The following is a 21524-nucleotide window of genomic DNA, read 5'->3' on the forward strand; positions in this document are numbered from 1 at the left end:
AACATCACTCAAGAACTATTAGTGTATTTGGCTTTTACACACTGTCTTGCCTCCAAGGTATCTGATGTACTGTCAGAAGAGCTTGGTTTATGAAACCTTCCTTCTGCTACGTTTTGAGAACCACTGTGTCCTTGATAGAGTTTATAAACTACCGACTCCCCGGAGTAGAGACCAGAAAGAACTTCAGAGGAATTTAAGACCCAAAGCAATGTGAGGCAATCAAGAATACTGAATTAAAACATTAAAGAAGTACGTTTTGAAAGAAAAGGGTATAAATTCCATACAAAAAAGATATAATGGGTCACATATATAAAATTTCCTTTCCTATTCTTCAGGTGACATTTTGAAACATTTTACCCAACCCAAAACTACATTTGACTTTATTCAATTTTACCTGAAAACCTCAACCTTAGACCAGTGTTCTCACTTAGGAGTGATTTTGTCCCCCAGTGGAACATTTGACAATGTCTGGAGCAATGGTGGGATTCAGCCAGTTCACACCGGTTCAGCAGAACTGATATCTACCTCTTTGTTGAGTTCAACGAACTGGTTGTTAAATAGCACTTGTAATCAGGGTTCTCTCTAAGGTGGGCGCCTGGGCAGCCACCCAATGTAGAAATCACAAATTTACATTCCTTACTCTTTTATTAACGTTCATCTAAGTGCCTGTAGTAATGTTCATTCTGTCCATAGGTGAAAAAAATTTGACAGAACTAAGCTTGTAATATTTATTTATTCATTTCATAAAACTCATTATACCTTTGATAAAATAATACATTTTAATTCCCTCACATTGTTACTTCGGTAGGAAATGAGGACACCCATCAAGAAGCAATATGGAGGCCCTGGCTGGTTGGCTCAGTGGTAGAGCATCAGCCCAGCCTGTGGATGTCCCGGGTTCGATTCCCAGTCAGGGCACACAAGAGAAGTGCCCATCTGCTTTTCCACCCTTCCCCCTCTCCTTCCTCTCTCTCTCTCTCTCTCTCTCTCTTCTCTTCCTCTCCTATAGCCATAGCTCGATTACAGCAAGTTGGCCCTGGGCGCTGAGGATGTTTCCATGGCCTCCATCTCAGGTGCTAAAAAATGGCTAAAGTTGCAATGAAGCAAGGGTCCCAATGGGCAAAACATCGCCCCTGGTGAGCTTTTCAGGTAGATCCTGGTTGGGGTGCATGTGGGAGTCTGCCTTTGCCTCCCCTCCTTTCACTGAACAAAAAAAATTTTTTTTTTTTTTAAAGAAGCAATATGAAAGTAACTTAACAGTTTTATTGTTTTTGGTCAGGTATTATTTAATATTTTCTCATTAATATTTTAAAACTTTCGTATAACATAATCTAGTTTTATGTACCTCTTTTATTGTTCTTATTTAAGTATTAAATGCATGAAATAATAAACTACCTTTCAGTACATCGTTTTTATACTTAAAACAGTCATTAGGGCAGAGAACCAATTGTTAAATTACTTGAATCCCGCCCAGGTCTGGAGATGTGGGATTGGGGAGTGGTCAGTATGTTACTGGCATGTAGTGAGTAGACGCAAGATCTACTAAACATGTACAATGCACAGCAGCGCCCCACAACAAACAGCTATGCAGCACAAAACGTCAATGGTTGAAAAACACGGACTTAGAGGTCTCTAAAATTTGAAGCCAAAAAAAAAGAGAGCTCACTCAACTTACTACCAAATCTAACACTGAGATTCCATCTACATTCAAATGTTAGCTCTTCTTTCGTTAGGTGCCCATACTATCTGTAGTCAGTCCTTTCACTGTGAGACACCCCCACCCTTTAGCCTTCTCAAGGACACTGCGCCTACAATAATAACCTCTCTTCTCTCTCAAAATTTCTCTAATTCTGCTGAATGCTAAAGTACACAAATTCTAGGAATTTCCATTAAACATCAAAGAGATCCACACTCAACCACCACAAATAAAAACACTCCCTACTCCCCTAAAGAACAAACTGCATGGAAAGATGGCAGCATTCCCTGTCACTGCTTCCTCACCTCCCTGTCCGCATTTAACCTTCTCCAATCTGACAACCCCACTGCCTCACTGAAATTAACTCTTCACGCTCTTTAGTTACCATTGCCCAAAGCCAACAGTATCTGTTCTAACTCTCTCGTCTTCACTTAACATAATTCGAAAAAGCTATCATTCTCGCTCCCTGAAACACATACTTCTCCTGACTGTCTTAAGTCTCCCTCTTCTGTTTTTCTTCCTAACTCTAACATTGCAGCCTTTCCCGTTCAGCAGGCCTCCACATAATGGAGCACTCTGACCCACAGTCCAATGCTTTCTGACTACTCAGTCTCTCCAATTACTGGTCCATAGCTCCAAAAACATTGAGATACTGATGACTTCCAAATACTTCACTCTAACCCTAAACTCCCTGAAGCTTCAACTCCCTACTTGACATTTTCATTTGAATATATATAACAAGAACTTGGCCAGTGACTTACCCCAAACACAACTCTTTTATACATCCCCTCACCTGCCCCTGTGCTACCTCCGCTTTCATTCCTCCAGGTTCCCCATTCCTTTGAGGTGTGCAAACACCAGGCATCAGTGCTTCAGTTCTGCTCTTCCTTCCCTCTCTGTATCTAATCCATATGCAAATCCAAGCAGTCCTAGCTCCAAAACATACACCAATTTTAATCATTTTCCTCTACTAGCACCACTCAAATCCAATTCACCTTTATCGGTATCTTACCTTCTTTAACTTCACATTGCAGTTACAAGAAAACCTAAAACATGACTTAAAAATCATAAAGCCTGGTCCCAACTTTCTCGACGGTGCTCAGCCAGTACCAAACCACAACCCCCAATACGACACTTCAGCCAAATAGGTCAAACTCATCCCTGCCAAAGGGCTCTCCTCTGCCAAGCCTTTCTCCCTAAAGGGACTCCCTCTGGCTCTTCACCTGACTGGGGTCTCCTCGTTCAGGTTTCAAGTACCTCAGCAATCTGGCCTCCCAATCCTCCTATCTAAATTACCCACAACTAATTACACTCTCACATCAACCTGCTATATTTCCTCATAGAATTTATCACTATGAAGTTACTTATTTGGTTGTTTGTTTATGGTTGGTCTGGTTTTACAGAAAAGTAAGCTCCATAAGAGCAGCAGCCTTGTTTGTTTTAATCATTAATCTCCAGCATTCACATTTATCAGGTACATATTATGTGCTTAATAAATATTAAGTGAATGAATACATGTAAGGGCAATGAAAAAGTACAAAGTTCTCAAGATACAGGTATCACAATTTGAGGGTAGGACTGCAGAAGTAGGAGAGAGGTCAATCCTGAGAGCTAATAACAGGCCAAAAAGAGATTAATCACTGGGAAAAGGAGTAAGAGAATGTTGGGCAGATAAAATGTATTATGCTCACTTTGTTAAAGATTACGCTGCCCACGAGGCTGTTGCCCAGGTGATATTAATGTGTGTTGGGGTGGGATAAAGGCAGGCAGAATCCTTGTAGCCCGGGGCTTGGTTTTGGGATTAAGCCTTTCCTACCCTTTTTTGATGTGGGGCGGTACAATCCAATCATGCCTCAGAGAAGTGACTTTGTAGTAGAGACTTCCCTATTTTGTATATTGGATTAAAGGTTATGAATCTACACTATAAAATGGGGGCAGAACAGGAGTTTACGCTCTTGGTTCCTGACATTAGAGGAGAGAGCAGAGCAGAGAGCAGAAGGAGGCCACGTGGAGGAGGCCAGGAGAAGCAGCCAAGATGGCGGAGTGTTGAGTGAGAGGCCAGTTTGTGCAGTTTATGCAGGGAGAAGGAAGGAGATGGGGAACTGAGAATAAGGCTGGTGAGCTAGAAACCTTTGATTCTAGGAAACTCGGATAAGTCAGTGGCTTTGTGAGCACTGAATGTGAGTGGGTTTTGGAGCCCAGTGTGTGTTTTTACTTGCCTGCCAGGTGCAAGCTAGAATTAAAGACTATGGCCCACCAGTTTGTGGCTCCGTTGTTTCTTTACCGACTGTCCGAATCCAATGCGAACCTGCATAGGCCGGGCTGCTTTGATAGTGGCCCTGGCCATGGCTTCTGGCTTTATAGAGATGAACATTTTAGCTGTTGAAATATTAAATGTTTTATGCCTTATATTCTTTTAATTTATTGATTTTAGAAAGAGAGGAAGGGAGACAGTGGGAGAGAGAAACGTGATTTGATGTTCTATTTATTTATGCCTTCATTGGTTGATGCTTGTAATGTGCCCTGACTGGGGATCAAACCCACAATCCTGACATATTGAGATAATGCTCTAACCAATTGAGCTACCTGGCCAGTTCTTAGGGGACATTTAATAAAACAAGTGCCCTAAGTTTTTATAGGTAATATTTTTGCTTCTTTAGGTGAATTCTTAAAGTCTTGCTCAAACAAGTATGATACAATCTCAGATTAAATAAAACAAAAACAAAACAAAAACTAGCACACAGAAAGTGACTACTACTAAATTCAGCATGGTCCCAGAACAAATAGGTAATATATGAGGAAGTTAATAATTTCATGGAAACACTTACTTTAGAAATTTCAAGATGAAAACATAGTCCCACAAAATCTAAACTAATCAAATATTCTAAATTCAAAACTAAATACCTCCTATTCAAATAATAATTATACAAGGGATAAGCTAAGACAGAGATACATGTAAAGATCCTAGTGAACAAAGCTCTAGAGCCAGACTGCCCAGCTTCGAATCCAAGCCACAGCACTTATAAGCTATAGAGGTTATGTCACCTCTCTAACCCTTAGTTCTTTTGCATAAAAACATCAATAATAGTATCTACCTTACAGGGTTGTTTGGGAGATTAACCCTTTTGAGTAGTGAGTTTTTTGTTGACCCTTTGAGGATGTATTGAATAGATGAACGTTCGTACTACTCAAAGGGTTAAAGGCAGTTAATATACATCAACCATTTAGGACAGGGTCTGACACATAGTAAATATTCAACAGATATTAGTTCATACAGTTTTTGGTACATACTAAGTAAGTGCTCAATTAAATAGCTGCTAAATGAAGACCTACAGAAAATAACTGTAGTTATCACAAAAATCAGAATATATCTAAACCTAACCACAAAAGTTTCAAATTATTTAAGCCCAGTTGGCCAAATTCAGGAACTTATTTTGGAACTTCGTTATTGACATAATTGAAATATTGCATTCAAATATTTAAGTACCTACATGTGTGCTAGACATTGGGCATATCACAATAAATAAGACAGTTCCTGCCTCACAGAAGTTTATACAGTACTAAGAAACTTAAAGTAATGTGCATAATTGAAAGGGAACTCAGAACTCTTCCAGTCAAAATCCCTTCATTTAAAAAATGAGACACCCCCCCACACACACACACACACAAAATGAGAAACTTGAAGTCCAGAAAAGGTAACTGATTTGCCCAAAGATACATGCCAGACACTTAAAAACAAAGACTAGAACTTAGGTCTTAGAATTCTCTGATAATTCCCAGCCTTGTCGTCTTTTCACTATACCATGCTAACTCAAAGGACTCAATGTGAAATGAAAGCTAAGATTCTGCTCTGCCACCAACAAAAGACCTCCTAAGTTATTTATTTAGTGTATTAATGCAAATCAAGTCAAATAAACCTCAAGCTATGAGAGACACAAAAATAAAACCTACTACAATAAATTTTCAGATTAATGAAAGGCATTCCTCACACTTGGAAATTTGTCAAACTGTGTCACTCAACAGCCCGTTTCTAGTCTTCCATGTCACCCTCACAGTCTCAGCCGCCATGCTGCAGTTCGTGCTCACTTATTCCCAGAGACAACAATAGAGCACAACACATAAGGTCTGCTAAACTTACACTTAATTGCCAGAAATTTGAAAAGAATAAAATCATATAATAATTACCTTAAATGTACCATTTTGATTTTTCATGTAAGAAACCAAAAATATATCCACTGGTAGAAGTGCTGATGTGATAAGTGCAATTGCCAGAGAAAAAATTGCTGTTATGGTGGAGACAACTTCACTTTCCCGCTGACTTTGGTATTTCCGAACATATATCCAGCAGAATGCCAAAATAGCCTGAAATAGAACAAAAAACAAGTGTCTTGTTATTGCCCTATATATTCTTTTTTGTGTGTGTGTGACAGAGACATAGAGAGAGAGTCAGAAAGAGAGACAGATAGGGACAGACAGACAGGAAGGGAAAGAGATGAGAAGCATCAATTCTTCGTTGTGGCACCTTAGTTGTTCATTGAATACTTCTCATATGTGCCTTGACTAGGGGGCTACAGCAGAGCGAGTGACCCCTTGCTCAAACCAACGACCTTGGGTTTCCAGCCAGTGACCATGGGGTCATGTCTATGATCCCACGCTCAAGCCAGCCACACTACGCTCAAGCTCCTAAGGACACACTCAAGCCAGATGAGTCCATGCTCAAGCTGGCGCCCTCAGGGTTTCAAACCTGGGTTCTCCGCATCCCAGTCTGACATTCTATCCACTGCGCCACCACCTGGTCAGGCACCCCTATGTATTCTTTAAAAATGATTTTAACATGTTGTAGTGCCAGTGGCTGAGGCCAGGCAGGTCCAGATGGGATTCAGGTAGATGGAAGAGGAATTGCGGAGCCAGAAAGCATTGGACCATACCCATTTAATAAGAGTCTTGCAAGGGTTGATGAGTAAATAGGCAGGGGAAAACTTCTCGGGCAAATGAACAGCAAAATGGCCCCTCACAGGGGTGGGCAGGCAGGCAATCTGCAATCCATCCTGAGGGCAAGCACCTGTTGCTTTATATAGGCCATACACACGTGGCACAGCCAGGTACTCACACACTAATCAAGCGAAGTTCAAGCAAGCAAGCCTAACACAGCTGTTTCCCCAACACATGTTTGAAAGTTTCCAACAGGAAAATTTCATATCAAGTAAAGGTGTTTATAGATGTGTAAAAAAGGTACACTACCCCTTATAAACTTAAGATTCATCCTTTTCAAAGCCTATTTCATGAATGCAGTATAACCTCACTTAGGTGCAAAGACATACACAAAACATGTAAAAGTCAATAACAGTGCTCAGTTATATATTGCCTCACAGAATACAGTGTAACAATCAATGGTTTCCACAATGTCTTAGTTTTCAATGCTTTTTCCCTATAGAGCTCTCTAAAGTAAAGGCGATATAATGAGGTGCTCTGGCCTTCTGAAGCATCACAGAATATAAACTGAATTGAAATTAACCTCTGGCCCATTATGACAGTTCAAGAGCACCATTCAACTAAACACTAACTGCTAATAATCAAAGCAAATGACACATTATATAATTCAAATTTTAAAGGGTATTAAAAAAAAGTGTACACTGAAAATGGATATGTGCGCATTGCAAGGAACTTTCCAGTGAGGTAATGAGGTTGACATCTCTTATCAAGCAGGTACTCTTAACAGTTCCCAATGCCTTTCTACTTATTAACACAGAGTACAGGACTACAGTCTCCTGATGCTCTAACTTTAGGTAACATCAGAATTATCTGGAATACTTATTAAAGCACAGACTGCTAAGTCCCACTCCCAGAATTTCAGATTCAAGAGGTCTGAAGTAGAGCCAGAAAAATCTGTATTTGTAACAACCTCCCAGATGAGGCTGCTGCTGGCCCAAAGATTACGTTTCAAGAACTTCTGCTCTGCTCAATTACAGGAGATTGCAGATAGATACTAAATCAGTGATCCTCAACTTTGGCTGTGGGTTAGAATCACCTGGGCAGTTTTTAAATAGCCTTATGCCCTACCCCCAAGTCAATTCAATCAGAAAGTGAGGGCTCCTTCAGGCATCAGCACTCTAAACTCCTGAGGATTCCAATCTGAGATAAACTTGAGAACCACAATTTTAAATAAGCTCTATAAGAGCTCTGGGACATATAATATTTATTATTATAAAGTAATAAAAGGCATTTTTATTCTTCCATTCTTTTCAACAGATTCAACTGTTACTTCTTTTCCGAGTATCTTAGTTATCCACCTAACTAGTTTCATAGCTTCCAAACCCTTCTACCCCGTCAAGATAACAGTTCCATAAACAGAAAAATCCCCATTGCCATTCTGTAGTTGAAATCTCTCTTTATTCTCCATTCCTTAACAACCACTGTTATCTGTCCCTAGGTATAGCTTCTGCTTTTTCCAGAATGTCATAATGTACCACCTAGCATGTCATCTTTTGAGTCTGGCTTCTTTTGCTAAGCATAATGCATGTGAGATCCATCCAACTTACTGCATGTAAACTCCTAACATATTACTCACATTTCAGTTGGTGTCAGCAGAAAAAAATAAAGAAGAGAATGCCAACTCTGAAACCTGAATATTGGGAAAAAAAACACTACACTGAAATTCTGTTTTAACTACTTCCTAATTTATTTGGGGGGGATTATTTTCCATAAAATGTTATATATAAATATTTAATGGCTGTTTTTTAAACATTTACATATATTTAAAAAGAAAACAGTTCTCGAATTATTTTGAAGTCATTAGACACTAGGCTGTAGTACTCCAGCCCACTGGGAACTACCAGTGTTGCGAGGAAGAGACCTACTCAAGACACAAGCTTATGTCAAGAGGAGGACAGAAAAGGGGAGGCTTGCCAAGGGAGGCAAAGAAGACCTCCTAAATTCCTTCTCCCTCAGCTTTTATTGACCAGAAGCAGAACAGAGGTAGCAGGATTACAAGGGAGGGAGACCAGGTGATAAAGGGAAAGAATGTCTAATGGCCATTGTGCTGACATGGAGAAAGGACTAATTTGGGTCAGTACATTCCTTCTCTTTTTTTTTTTTTTTTTCATTTTTCTGAAGCTGGAAACAGGGAGAGACAGTCAGACAGACTCCCGCATGCGCCCGACCGGGATCCACCCGGCACGCCCACCAGGGCGACGCTCTGCCCACCAGGGGGCGATGCTCTGCCCATCCTGGGCATCACCATGTTGCGACCAGAGCCACTCTAGCGCCCGAGGCAGAGGCCACAGAGCCATCCCCAGCGCCCGGGCCATCCTTGCTCCAATGGAGCCCTGGCTGCGGGAGGGGAAGAGAGAGACAGAGAGGAAAGCGCGGCGGAGGGGTGGAGAAGCAAATGGGCGCTTCTCCTGTGTGCCCTGGCCGGGAATCGAACCCGGGTCCTCCGCACGCTAGGCCGACGTTCTACCGCTGAGCCAACCGGCCAGGGCCATTCCTTCTCTTTTATTAATTAACAAGCACAAAGGCAGGAGCAATCTAGAACCTCTAGGTTAATTTTCTAAAGCCCATTCACATGCATTTTTCCTTTGTGTCTGCACAAAGGTCACTCACTCACACAGCTTCTTGGTGTTTGCATCCAAGAGACATTTATTCACTCAGGGCTTTTGACTAAAGTTCCCCAATCCAAGTCCTAGAGCGTTCAAGGTTAGATGGGTGATCCCTACACTAGGCCTTATCTTTCTATCCTTAGCAGTACCTAAGACAAAGTGTTCAATATTTTTTGTTGTTGTTGGTTTGCAAGAAGATGGTTATTATTGCAAAGGCAGTAGTTTACCAATACCAGATACAACTGCATGTAAAAAGCAGCTTGGGCAAAATAATTAAGACAGAGGTTCCAGAACTTTTTGGTCTCAGGATCCCATTACATGTTTTTAATAAGATTTTACTTACTGATTTTATAGAGATGGGGGAGAGGGGGTGGGGCAAATCCCATTTATGCATCAGATAAGTGACTTTGTATCAGAGACTTCCTTATCTGTATACTGGCTTAAAGATACACTATAAAATGGGGCTTGCTCTCTCTCAGTTCCTGAAATTAGCATTGCAAGAAGCAGCCAAGATGGCGGAGTGCTGAGGGAGAAGCCAGTTTGTGCAGAGAGAAGGAGATGGGGAACAGAGGTGAATAAGGCTGGTGAGGTAGAAACCTTTGATTCTAGGAAACTCAGATAAGTCAGTGGCTTTGGGAGCCCTGAATGGAAAGGGAAGTATTTTCCCACTGTGTGTATTTCTCGCCTGCCAAGTGCTAGCTAGGATAAAGGTAATGGCCCACCAGTTCTTGGCTCCGTTGTTTCATTACCGTCTGTCCAAATCAAATGCGAACCTGCACAGGCCAGGCGACTGTGATGGTGGCCGTGGCTACTGGCCTTACAGAGGGAGAGGGGAGGAGGAGCAAGAAGTTATCAATTCATAGTTGCTTCACTTTAGTTGTTCATTGACTGCTTGTCCTACATGCCTTTACCCAGCAAGCCCAGGGTTTCAAAATGGTGACCTCAGTGTTCCAGATCAATGCTCTATCCACTGTGCCACCATAAGTCAGGCCCTTTATAGAGATTTAAAACTGAAAATGCAAAGAGCTTTGTTGTTTATGTAGGGTAAATCTATCAGTTGTTATTATATTATAAATTAAACAAGCCTGACCAGGCAGTGGTGCAGTGGATAGAGCATCAGCCTGGGTCACTGAAGACCCAGGTTCAAAACCCTGAGGTCACCAGCTTGAGCATAGGCTCATGACCACAGGGTCACTGGCTTCAGTGCGGGGGTCACAGACATCACCCCATCATGATTGCTGACTTGAGCCCAAAGGTTGCTGGCTTGGCTGAAGCCTACCAGTCAAGGCACCTGTGAGAAAGCAATTAATGAACTAAGGTGCTGCAATGAAAAACTGATGCTTCTCATCTCTCTGCCTTACTGTCTCTCTGCCCCTCTCTGTATGTCTCTCTAAAAAAAAAAAAAAGAAAAAAATTCAAAATAAACCAAAACTGTCATCTACAATATAGGAATAAGAATACTTTCATAGCATGTTAAAAGGAGTAAGTGAGAGATAAAGAGTTTAGCACAGTGCCTGGACATAGTAACTGGTTAGCAAATAGCAATAATTAGTATTAAATGTAATATAACAGAGCAATTTATAAAAGAAATTAACATCTTATTTACAAATAATTATAAGGAAAGGTTTAGAGCAGTTCTTAACCCCTCTCAAGATATTCTGATTTAACTAGTCTGGGTTTTAGGATTTAAAACTCCTAAGGTGGTTTTAATGAACAATCAGATTGCAAACCACTGGGACACAGGCAGGAATGAGAATAGATGGATGTTTGTTAAACTACTGAGCACACATACTACTGGGAAGCTTGTTAAACTGCAGATTCTGATTCAGTAGGGCTCGGGTCTTATGTTTTGTATTTCTAACAAGATCCCAGGTAACACCCTCACTTTTGAGTAACAAGAATAAATCTGCTTTACAGAAATGGAGATTCTATTTTGTATAGTAATGGAAAATATTTGAAAGGTGGTGTAAGACAAATTATTGAAGATCTTGGGGTAAGTAGAAGGGTTTAGATTTGACATAGTAAACACAGATAATCAGCACAGAAGAACCAAATCTAACAGTTCCTTATGTGGTAGAAGAAACTGAAGTCAATTGTAAGGCCAGTGGCTGAGGCCAGGCAGGTTCACACTGGATTCAGGCAGACCGTAAAGAAACTGCAGAGCCGGAAAGCGTTAGGCCATTCTGTTTAATAATGTCTCACAGTCCTGGCCGGTTGGCTCAGTGGTAGAGCATCGGCCTGGCGTGCGGAAGTCCCGGGTTCGATTCCCGGCCAGGGCACACAGGAGAAGCGCCCATCTGCTTCTCCACCCCTCCCCCTCTCCTTCCTCTCTGTCTCTCTCTTCCCCTCCCGCAGCCGAGGCTCCATTGGAGCAAAGATGGCCCGGGTGCTGGGGATGACTCCTCGGCCTCTGCCCCAGGCGCTAGAGTGGCTCTGGTCGCGACAGAGTGAAGCCCCGGATGGGCAGAGTATCGCCACATGGTGGGCGTGCCGGCTGGATCCCGGTGGGGCGCATGCGGGAGTCTGTCTGACTGTCTTCCCGTTTCCAGCTTCAGAAAAATACAAAAAAAAAAAAAAAAAATGTCTCACAAAGGTGGACAAGCACACAGGCAGGGGAAATAGCCTCTCAGGCAAACAAACAGCAAAAGAGCCCCTCACAGTGGCGGGCAGGCAACCCACCATCTGCAATCCCCAATCTCTCTCCAGCACAAGCACCCATAGCCTTATACAGGCCATACACAGGTGGGGCAGCCACGCACTCACGCACCAATCAGGGAAAGGGCTTGCAGTCAGTAAACCTGCGAGCAAGCCTAACACAGCTGCCCCACATCCATTCTGCTTGCCCAAGATTACAAGTTATCAATCTTAGTGTTCCAATTCTTTAGCAGACGACTGGCAGCAGCTCTCAAAATGTCAAGTGCACAGAACCTTTCTGAGGATTTCCAATTTGAAAATTATTCTGATATCAATACTAAAATGCCATTTACCTTTCTACTATGTTGACATTTGCACTCATGGTGCATAAACCATGGTGGGTAAAACTGCTGGCCAAATAAACGTAAGGCCAGACAATGGCACCAAACTGTCAGTAGTTATATTCTTCACAATTACACACTCACAGAGGGGGGAAAAGTCAATTTAACCTAAGACTGTGCTTAACAAAGCAATAAAAATTAATTTATTAAACTTCAACCCTTGAGTCTTTTTAATACTCCGTGGGGGGAAATGTAAAGTATGCATTTAAGTTTTTCTACTGCAAAACTTGTGATGGCTGTCTCCAGGAAAGGCGGTGTAATGCTGGTGGCCAAGCCCAGGCAAGTTTACATTAGATTCGGGCCATGTACGGCCAGTAGTCACAGCCATCACAGCGGCCTGGCTCCTGCAGGTTCCCATTTAATTCAGACAGATGGTAATTAATCAATGGAGCCAATAAATGGTGAGCCATTTTCCTTTATTCTAGACTCGTACCAGCCAACAAGTAAAAACAAACACACAGGGCACAAAACCCACTCACATGTTCTCCTGTTCCACAACCTGGAAAATCTTTCCGGTTCTTTCTAGAATCAAAGACCCACTAATCTCAGGCACCTCCTTTTCCCCATCTGCACGCCTCCATCTTGCTGGCTCCTCTCCTACAACCAGTGACCTCTCTTCCCTCTCTTCCCTCTCTTCCCTCTCTCCCCTCTTTCCCCTCTCTCCCCTCTCTGCAACAATGTAGTCTCATAACATGGCCTCCTAGCTCCTCCTTTTAAAACTTTTCAGAGGGACAACCCCCTCCTCCAGTACACATTAGCATAATCAAGCCCCTTTCCAGCATGAAGGTCATCAGCCGCCCAATGTGGGCAGGGCCTACTTTAACAAAAGTGAGCAATACCAAATAACACAAATATTACAAACTTATTTGCCCAACAGGCCATCAGTAGAGAAACTGTGGAGCCTGAAAAGTGTCGGGTCATCCCTGTTTATTGGAGGCATGCAAAGACAGGCAAGCAAACAACGAACGTGAAAGAGCTAACAAAGGAAAATCTGCTATTTGCAGCAAGGGCAAGAGAGCAAGGCAAACCACACCTCACGGTGGCGGGAGAGCGACCTGGGAGAATCACCGCCTGGGGAAGCACCCATAGCCTTCTATAGGCCATGCACACGTGCTCTGCCATGTGCTCATGCATTAATCAAGCAAAGTGCTTAGAGCTGGTAAACCCGCAAGCAAGCCTAACACAGCTGCCCATAGGCAGGTACCTCAATACTTACAGTTGGAAGCCAAACTAGACACTCTTTGCAAGGATCATTTTTACTTGAAAGTACAATTGACTGTGGTTATTCAGACTTGGATTTTTGGCAGATTTTTGTCAAAATGAACAAAGAGAACCTATCACATCAAGAAAAACAACTGGCTGCATTTATCAATAATAAAATTCTCCTCACCAGGCGGTGGCACAGTGCATAGGGCATCGTACTGGGACACAGAGGACCCAGGTTCAAAACCCTGAGGTCACTGGCTTGAGCGCGGGCTCATCCAGCTTGAGCACAGGTTGCTGGCTTGAGTGTGGGATCATAGGCATGACCCCATGGTCACTGACTTGAGCAAGGAGTCACTCATTCTGCTGTAGCCCCCCAGTCAAAGCACATATAAGAAAGCAATCAATGAACAACTAAGAAGCCACAATAAAGAGTTGATGCTTCTCATCTCTCTCCCTTCCTGTCTGTCTGTCCCTGTCTGTCCCTTTCTCTGTCTCTCTGGCTCTGTCACAAAAAATAAATAAATAAATAAATAAATAAATAAATAAAATTCAAGCTTTCAAATGAAAATTAGAATTTTAGAATTTTGAAGAACTTTTATCTTAAAGCTGAGCTTAACTTTCAATACTTATTCCAGGGATTTCTTCTGACAAAATCAGTGGTGATATTATGAATGTGAAATCTTGATATTATATAATAAAAAATATCCATACTGGAAGAGCTGCATAACTCAATGAACCAGTGTGGGGCAGCTGTTAGGCTTGCTTGCTGGTTTACCGGCTGCAAGCCCTTTGCCTGATGGGTACGTGAGTGTGTGGCTGTGCCACGTATGTATGGCCTATATAAGGCTATGGGTGCTTGCGCCCAGGGGGACTGCAGTTGGTGGATTGCCAGCCCACCACTGTGAGGGGCCATTTTTGCTGTTTCTTTGCCTGAGAAGCAGCTTTCCCCTGCCTGTGTGCTTGTGTCTGCCATTGTGAGACGTATATTAAATGGAATGGCCCATCGCCTTCTGGTTCCCCACGGTCGCTTCTTTACCATCTCCCCAAATCCAATGTGGACCTGCCTGGCCAATGACAGCAGCCACCGGCATTACAAATGGCGTAGTGGGCAGTATTTGGAACAGATCAGCATGGAGCCACCGACACCCTTGAGGAGGAGTGGCTGTTCCCAGTGGCTGTCTTGTTGGGGGCCGTAGGCTGGGTGTTTTTTACAATCCTGCAAGAAGAAACCAGGAGCTCTGTGCGAGAAGCTGAGCGAGGTAAAGCTCCAGGATAAGCTGCACACTGAGTGGCAACAACGGTGTGAACTGGAGCGAGCGCTGCAGACGGAGGCCGACTGGGTTCGAAAGTTGCTATGTGAGGTACAGACTGAGCGCCAACAGCGCCTGGAACTAGAGCAGTCTCTGGACAAGAAGTTGCGGATTCATGAGTTGCAGTTTGTCCTGGTGGCTGATCATTGGCAGCAACGGCTGTTGGAGAGACAACTGCGAGTTCAGGAGCTCGAGTCTCAGCTTCAGATCAAGAACCGGCAGCCGCAGGAGCCAGAGCAGGCACAGAAAGAAGATAGAGCTGCATTCCTGCCACAAGAGTGGCTCTGAGTCAGCAGGAGCAGGCGTTTCCAACTCTTCCTCTCCTGAGGGGAGGCTTGGGCAGCAATTGCCGTCCAAAGACTCAGAGGCCGGCCAGTGGTCACCAGGAAGGTAAAATCCCAGCAGCAAAGATTCCCTCAGGGGAAACCACAGCCTCCTCCCCAGGTAGTGGAGCACTCTGTGGTCTGGCCCTACATGCAGGCAGAGCTGATGAAGTTGGGAGCGCAATTCAGGCAGAAACCTACTGAACCACTGGCAGCCTGCTTGCTGCAGTTGCGGGGCATAAGGGTGAATGGCCTCATGCTCGCTGGAACAGAGACGGTCCGTAAGGCTGTGACGGCTGCTGCCCGTGCTGTCCCCTTGACTAACAGGAGTAATGGGCCTGTAAAGGTTACCTGAACACAGACATGGGTAGATTTGACTGCAGCCAGGGAAGATAGAAATTAGATGGCAAGTCTAATAAAATCTTGGAGCTTTGGTGGCAGCTTAAGTCAGAACAGAGGTTCCGGTCACTGAAAAAGCAAGGGAAGCGGGTGGCTCTGGCATCTGCCAGGAAATGACTCACATTCATGTTCAGCTAAGAGAATTAACTGTCAAGGCAGCACAGTCCTTGAATGTGTTTGATCCCACCAGGCCCTCTGAGCTTGCTGAGGGGTTTGGATGAGGCTTGTGACAATGGACAGGACACTCATGGAAAGGTGCTAAGGTCCAATAATAAAGAGCTATATGGTCTGTAATGGACTTTTACGCTAGTGGTTTGCACAGACAGCTGGGCTGTCTATCATGGGCTGATCTTGGACTGTGACTATTAGAGACCCTGATGGAGGGGGGCCACAGCACCTGTGGAGGCCCTCCTGCACCGGGAAGCTGCTCTCATCCAGTCACAGAGACACACCAATGTCACTTTTTCAAAGGACACAGCTCTGGACTATACAGACCTCCCACCTACCATGGGGTGGGGAGCTAGAGGTGGGCCTCCAGGTAACTCCCTACGCAGAGTGCTCAGTGAGACACTGTGAAGGGCACCTTTGTAATTGTCATTTTTGGTATGTAAGCACTCTGCATATTGTGAGGTGAGCAACCCCAAAGGGATGGAATGTGGGGCAACTGAGTTAGGCTTGCTCACTGGTTTACCGGCTGCAAGCCCTTTGCCTGATTGGTACATGAGTGAGTGGATGCGCCACGTGTCTTATGGCCTATATAAGGCTATGGGTGCTGGTGCCCAGGGGGACTGCAGTTGGTAGATTGTCGGCCCATCACCTTGAGGGGCCATTCTTCTTGTTTCTTTGCCTGAGAAGTGGATTTCCCCCACCTGTGTGCTTGTCTGCCATTGTGAGACTTTATTAAACAAAATGGCCCAACACTTTTCGGCTCCACAATTTTACCATCTGCCTAAACCAAGTCCAATGTGGACCTGCCAGGCCATGACGCGGCCACCAGCATTACAACCAGTGGTTCTCTCTCTCTCTCTTTTTTTCTTTTAATTCATTGGGGTAACACTGGTTAACAAAATTATACAGGTTTCAGGTGCACAATCCTAAAACCAGTGTTTTCTAAATGACTAAATGCATCACGTTATAAAACTATGCATGGTGAAAGAATCATTCAATGGATCTTAATGAAACAATAAAACTTAATTGATAGCGTTTTAGATTCCATATTGCAACTAACCTTTAAGAAGTTTCTACTTACTGAGTTTTGGTATAGTATTAATGAACATCAACAATTGTCTAAAAATACTCCTGCGTCCAACTGTGTATCACTATAACTGAATTTTCATATACTTCAACCAAAATTATATCTCAAAAGACTGAATGCAGAAGCAGACATGAGAATCCAGCTCTCTTCTAATAAGCCAGAAATTAAAGAGATTGCAGAAAATTAAACAATGACCCTTTACTAATTTTTTTTCTACTTCAACATCCAGTTTTTTCCTTTTCATTGAATTTATTGGTGGTGACACTGATTAACAAAATTATATAGGTTTCAGGTGCACAATTCTATTACACATTATCTGTATGCTGTATTGTGTTCACCACCTCAGTGAAGTCTCTGTCCATCACCATTTGTTGCCCCAATCCCCTCCTCCACCTCCCTCCACCCCCTTCAATATCCAGTTTCAAATTCAATTCCCTCTTAACTTTTAGCTCCTGCTATAAAATCAACTTAAATGCCTCCCCATCTTCATCTAGCCAAAGTCTACCTCAATTACACTTTCTTCCAATATTGTTCTCTATCCCAGAAGTCCTATTTTATAAAATCGTACTTTGGTTTTCAGTACTTAAAATATCTGTTTCAAAATTTTTTTCTATCTTCAGGTCCACTTAAAGGCTATAATTTTTTTTGTTCGCATCCTCCTACAATTTAGAGCACAACTGCTATACTGAAATGTTTATTCATTGATAACTGCCAAGATATACCCACTAGACTCTGATACTGGTTACATGCTAGCAAAACATTACATACGCTGCAGACACCGTTGCGGCATTTAATAAAGATAAATATTTCCAGAACTAAAGATTTGGTTCGACTTTTGTTTTTCTTTGTTTTCATGATGCAAGTGGCTAGAATATTTGAGAAATGAAGCAACAAACAGGACCGAATGAAGACAATGAGAAAAGAGGGTGAATACGGAAGAGAAACAAATCGAATTGTCAAATAAAATAACCTGAGGGTTTTAGTATAGAACAGAAAAGTAAAATCTTGGTCATCTGGGCCATTAGGACCCACGTTTTGCTCACGGGATACTCAACAGTAAGTTGCCTAGGAAAGAGGCACCTGAGGTCAAATAGACAGTAATATTGTAGACAGACGCTGATACTGACAGTAAAGAGGGCTACAGCTTGCCCCACACGGGTATCCACACCGATCAATAGACTGGAAAGGAATTTGAAACCTGGAAGTCAGAACGTACAACTCACGTCACCAAAACAGAATTGCACAATGGGTAGAGAGGGTTGGAAACTCAATGACCCCAAGGCTGGCAAGGGCGGCAGGAGAAGCGGAGAAGCTCCACTCTGCACCGGCAACGCCAGCGCCTACAGCGCTTGCCAAGTGCGGGGGCTGCCGCCCTCCCCAGGCGCCCCCTCCGCAGGGTGCCAGAGGCCCTGCCCCCTTCGGCACTCTTAGGGCCTCCCCAGTCTCCAAACCTCACCGCCCCCGGCTCACGTCCGGAACGGGCAAGAGTTTGGAGGAAGGAAACGCGCAATATTAGACGTCACTAGGAAAAAGACAGCACTGGAAACTGCCCGAGACCAGTGCCCCGCCCCCCAACCCACAGCGCTGTCCCGGTCCCGGCGCCTGGGAGCCCCCCAAACAGTCCAAGCTCCACTCCGAGCGGGCGGGGGGCGGGGCGAAGAGGGTCTGCCGGCCCTTCCTCTCTCCCCCCATTGTACAGATGGGACGACTCCAAGCGCCTCCCCTACCAGCAGTAAGAGGCCGAAAATGCACCAGCCGATCACCAGCTCCGCGGAAGCCGCGCCAGCAACCTCGGCCGCCATCTTCGCTTCCGGCGCTGATGGCTCCGAACCCTAGGGGTGGGGAAAGGGGAAGAGGGAAGGGGACAGGGTGCTAGGGACGCGGCGCCCGCGCACCCTAAAGGTTAAAGGGACTAAGGGGGTGGAGCAATTGGTTGCCTAGGAGACCCAGCCCGCGAGCGTCCCCTGGCGACAGGTTGGGCGGGGGCAGGCTAGGACCGCTCAGGGCCGTCGCGCGCCGACGCGTGACGTCACCACGCTGCCGGCTCGCGAGGTGATGCGAGCGTCCTGTCGGAGGGAGAACGTTGTCTGGCAGCCACAGAGCTTTTTGAAATGCTATTTGTTTCGGCCTAAGCTGATGAACTAACTGTAAAAGCTGGGGAGAACCACAGGGCTGAACTGGGTGTATCTGAAGTCCAAGCCAGCTTTAGGTGTTTCCACTTTGTTCCGAAAGGAAGTTTGTCCCTGGTGTCCAAGGTGTGATTAGCAGAAGTCACCAGGTTTCCCGGAGTGGCTTACTGGAGAAAAAGTTTACCAGCCACCCAACTGACTTTATAATTGGCTGGCCTTGGGGCCTGGCCCGAGAAACTGCTTTGCTGGGCACTAATGATGATTAGTGATGGTCTTTCTACATCAGGGGTTGGGAACCTTTTTGGCTGAGAGAGCCATGAACGCCACATATTTTAAAATGTAATCCCATGAGAGCCATACAACGACCCGTGTACATTAGGCATTATCCAATAAAAATTTGGTGTTGTCCAGAGGACAGCTGTGATTGGCTCCAGCCACCCGCAACCATGAACATGAGTGGTAGGAAATGAATGGATTGTAATACATGAGAATGTTTTATATTTTTAGTGTTATTTTAAAGATTTGCGAGCCAGATGCAGCCATCAAAAGAGCCACATCTGGCTCGCGAGCCATAGGTTCCCAACCCCTGTTCTACATACTTGTAATATAATCCAAATACAACCTCATGAGTGAATCCCACCATCTCTTTGCAATTCATTATATGGTGACATAAATAGATACCTGGGACCTATTTCAGGCTGGAATCCTGTAGTAGGGAAGGTGTGAAGTCATCTCCCTGCTAAGGGCAAAATAAAAGAAGGAAAAAAGCAGAAGACAGTTTTAACATGAATTGGTACCGTCATATGCTGGACCTGCAAATGTTTGAACCTGATTCTTCTGTGGAATATTCACTTCTCTGGATACTCCTCTCCTTAAAAGTGAATAAAAGCATCTCTATTCCAGGTAGTCATTTAGAACACCTTCACCAGCTGCAGGATGTACTGCGGTACTTCTGCCTCCACCTTCTAAGGTCTCCTATTCCTCTCCTAGAGGCCCATTTGGCTTGGGGGAGAGGTCTAACCCTAAGCCAGTTTTCTCCTGTTCCCTGATATGACCTAAATCTTTTCTATCGAAAATGATCATACATAACCTTGCACCAACAACATTGGGAACACATGCCAATCTCAATATAGCTGCATTCTCCTAGTTCTAATATCAAGACAATCAGTCTTTTTCATTGATATCACTGAGGGAGTCAGCCTGCCCTTCACTTTCCACTGTAGTTCTTTTAGGCCTGAGTTGGGCAGCGGCCCTCTGTACCTCTCAATTGCAAGAACTGTATTTCAAACTCTCTAAGTAGCTCCTTTGCGGCCTCCTTTACTAGGTTAGAGGTTAGACAGTAACACCTTACACCAATCATCTCCCTATACATCACTCCTTAGGGTCAAGTGGGGGTCCGCAAACCAGCAACAATTTTTCTGAAGGAAGTCTCTCCAATTTTTCTTGTATGCCAATCATTTATTGATATTTTATTTAGCTGAAAGGTTCAAGAGTTGTAGAATAAATTCCTCTTCCATCTATTTTTCATTCTGCACATAAAGGAGAATTCATGGTTAGGGGTGAGACGAAGAAAGACCATCATCTTCCCCATCACTTTAAATTTTATGTAAAATTGAAGCTTTTACCATGACTGAGGTGAATCTTTTTAATATCTGATGTACTCTCCACTTAATTAAGCCTATTTAATAGCCTGGTTTCACCCTTTTGCTGACTCTGAGCACCTAAGCATTGGGGTAATGTAGGGCAGTTGCTTGATTTTCAGGTTGGAAAAGCCTTACCAACCTGTGTTGCTGATAAGAGTGAATAGTTACAAGGATAGTGGGAGTTTGAATCAGAAAATTGGGAGAGAGGGAAAAGAGGACATGAGGTACCTGGACAGACAGAAATATGCATATCAGTCATTTCTTCATTCTCCCATCTACTCAGGATGTACTACTATTCATTCATACAACAGACCGGCAAGGACTGAGTACCTTCTCCTGACTGATGCTTTTAAATCTAAGAAGCTTCTGATCACAGACCAAAATTCTTTAAAAATACTAATAATCTTTTTTAAAATTTTTTATTTGTTGATTTTTAGATAGAAGAGAGAGAGAAGAGGGGGGAGAAGCAGGAAGCAACAACTGGTAGTAGTTGCTTCCCATATGATATATGTGCCTTGACCAGGCAAGCCCAGGGTTTTAAACCAGCAACCTCAGCATTCCAGGTAGATGCTTTATCCACTGCGCCACCACAAGTCAGGCTGAAAATACTAATAATCTTTATTGGTTGTTTATGGTTATAAAAGGAATACATGCTTATTTATAAAATTTCAAAATACAAATAATTCAGTGACTGAAATGGTCCTAATAAGTTGACAAAATCCTCCTCACCCTAGATATCTTAGGAGCCTCAAGGTTTTTTATGAGCTTATTATGTCCCATGAGGATGTAAAAAACCAATAAGTAACCTTTTCCTGCTCACTGATGCTGTGGACTGTATATTGTGTATGCCCTCCAACAACTTCATATATTAAAGCCCAACGCCCAAGGTGATGGTATTTGAAAGTAGAACCTTTGTGAGTTGCTTAGGTC

The 21524-nt window shown here is 43.7% G+C and overlaps 1 protein-coding gene across 1 annotated transcript in view; it reads right to left on the reverse strand.

The window, feature by feature from the left end:
• Window positions 1–18828, reverse strand: part of LMBRD1 (LMBR1 domain containing 1) — a 124779-nt gene extending 105951 nt beyond the window's left edge. The window contains exons 1-2 of the mRNA XM_066253193.1: window positions 18550–18828; window positions 5882–6058 (exon numbers count right to left, since the gene is read on the reverse strand). Coding sequence (XP_066109290.1) covers window positions 5882–6058; window positions 18550–18624 — 252 coding nt within the window. The 5' untranslated portion in view covers window positions 18625–18828. The remainder of the gene's footprint in view (window positions 1–5881; window positions 6059–18549) is intronic.
• Window positions 18829–21524: the final 2696 nt, after the last annotated feature.

Source organism: Saccopteryx bilineata, chromosome 1, assembly GCF_036850765.1.
Source record: "Saccopteryx bilineata isolate mSacBil1 chromosome 1, mSacBil1_pri_phased_curated, whole genome shotgun sequence".
In the NCBI taxonomy this organism is placed as follows: domain Eukaryota; kingdom Metazoa; phylum Chordata; class Mammalia; order Chiroptera; family Emballonuridae; genus Saccopteryx; species Saccopteryx bilineata.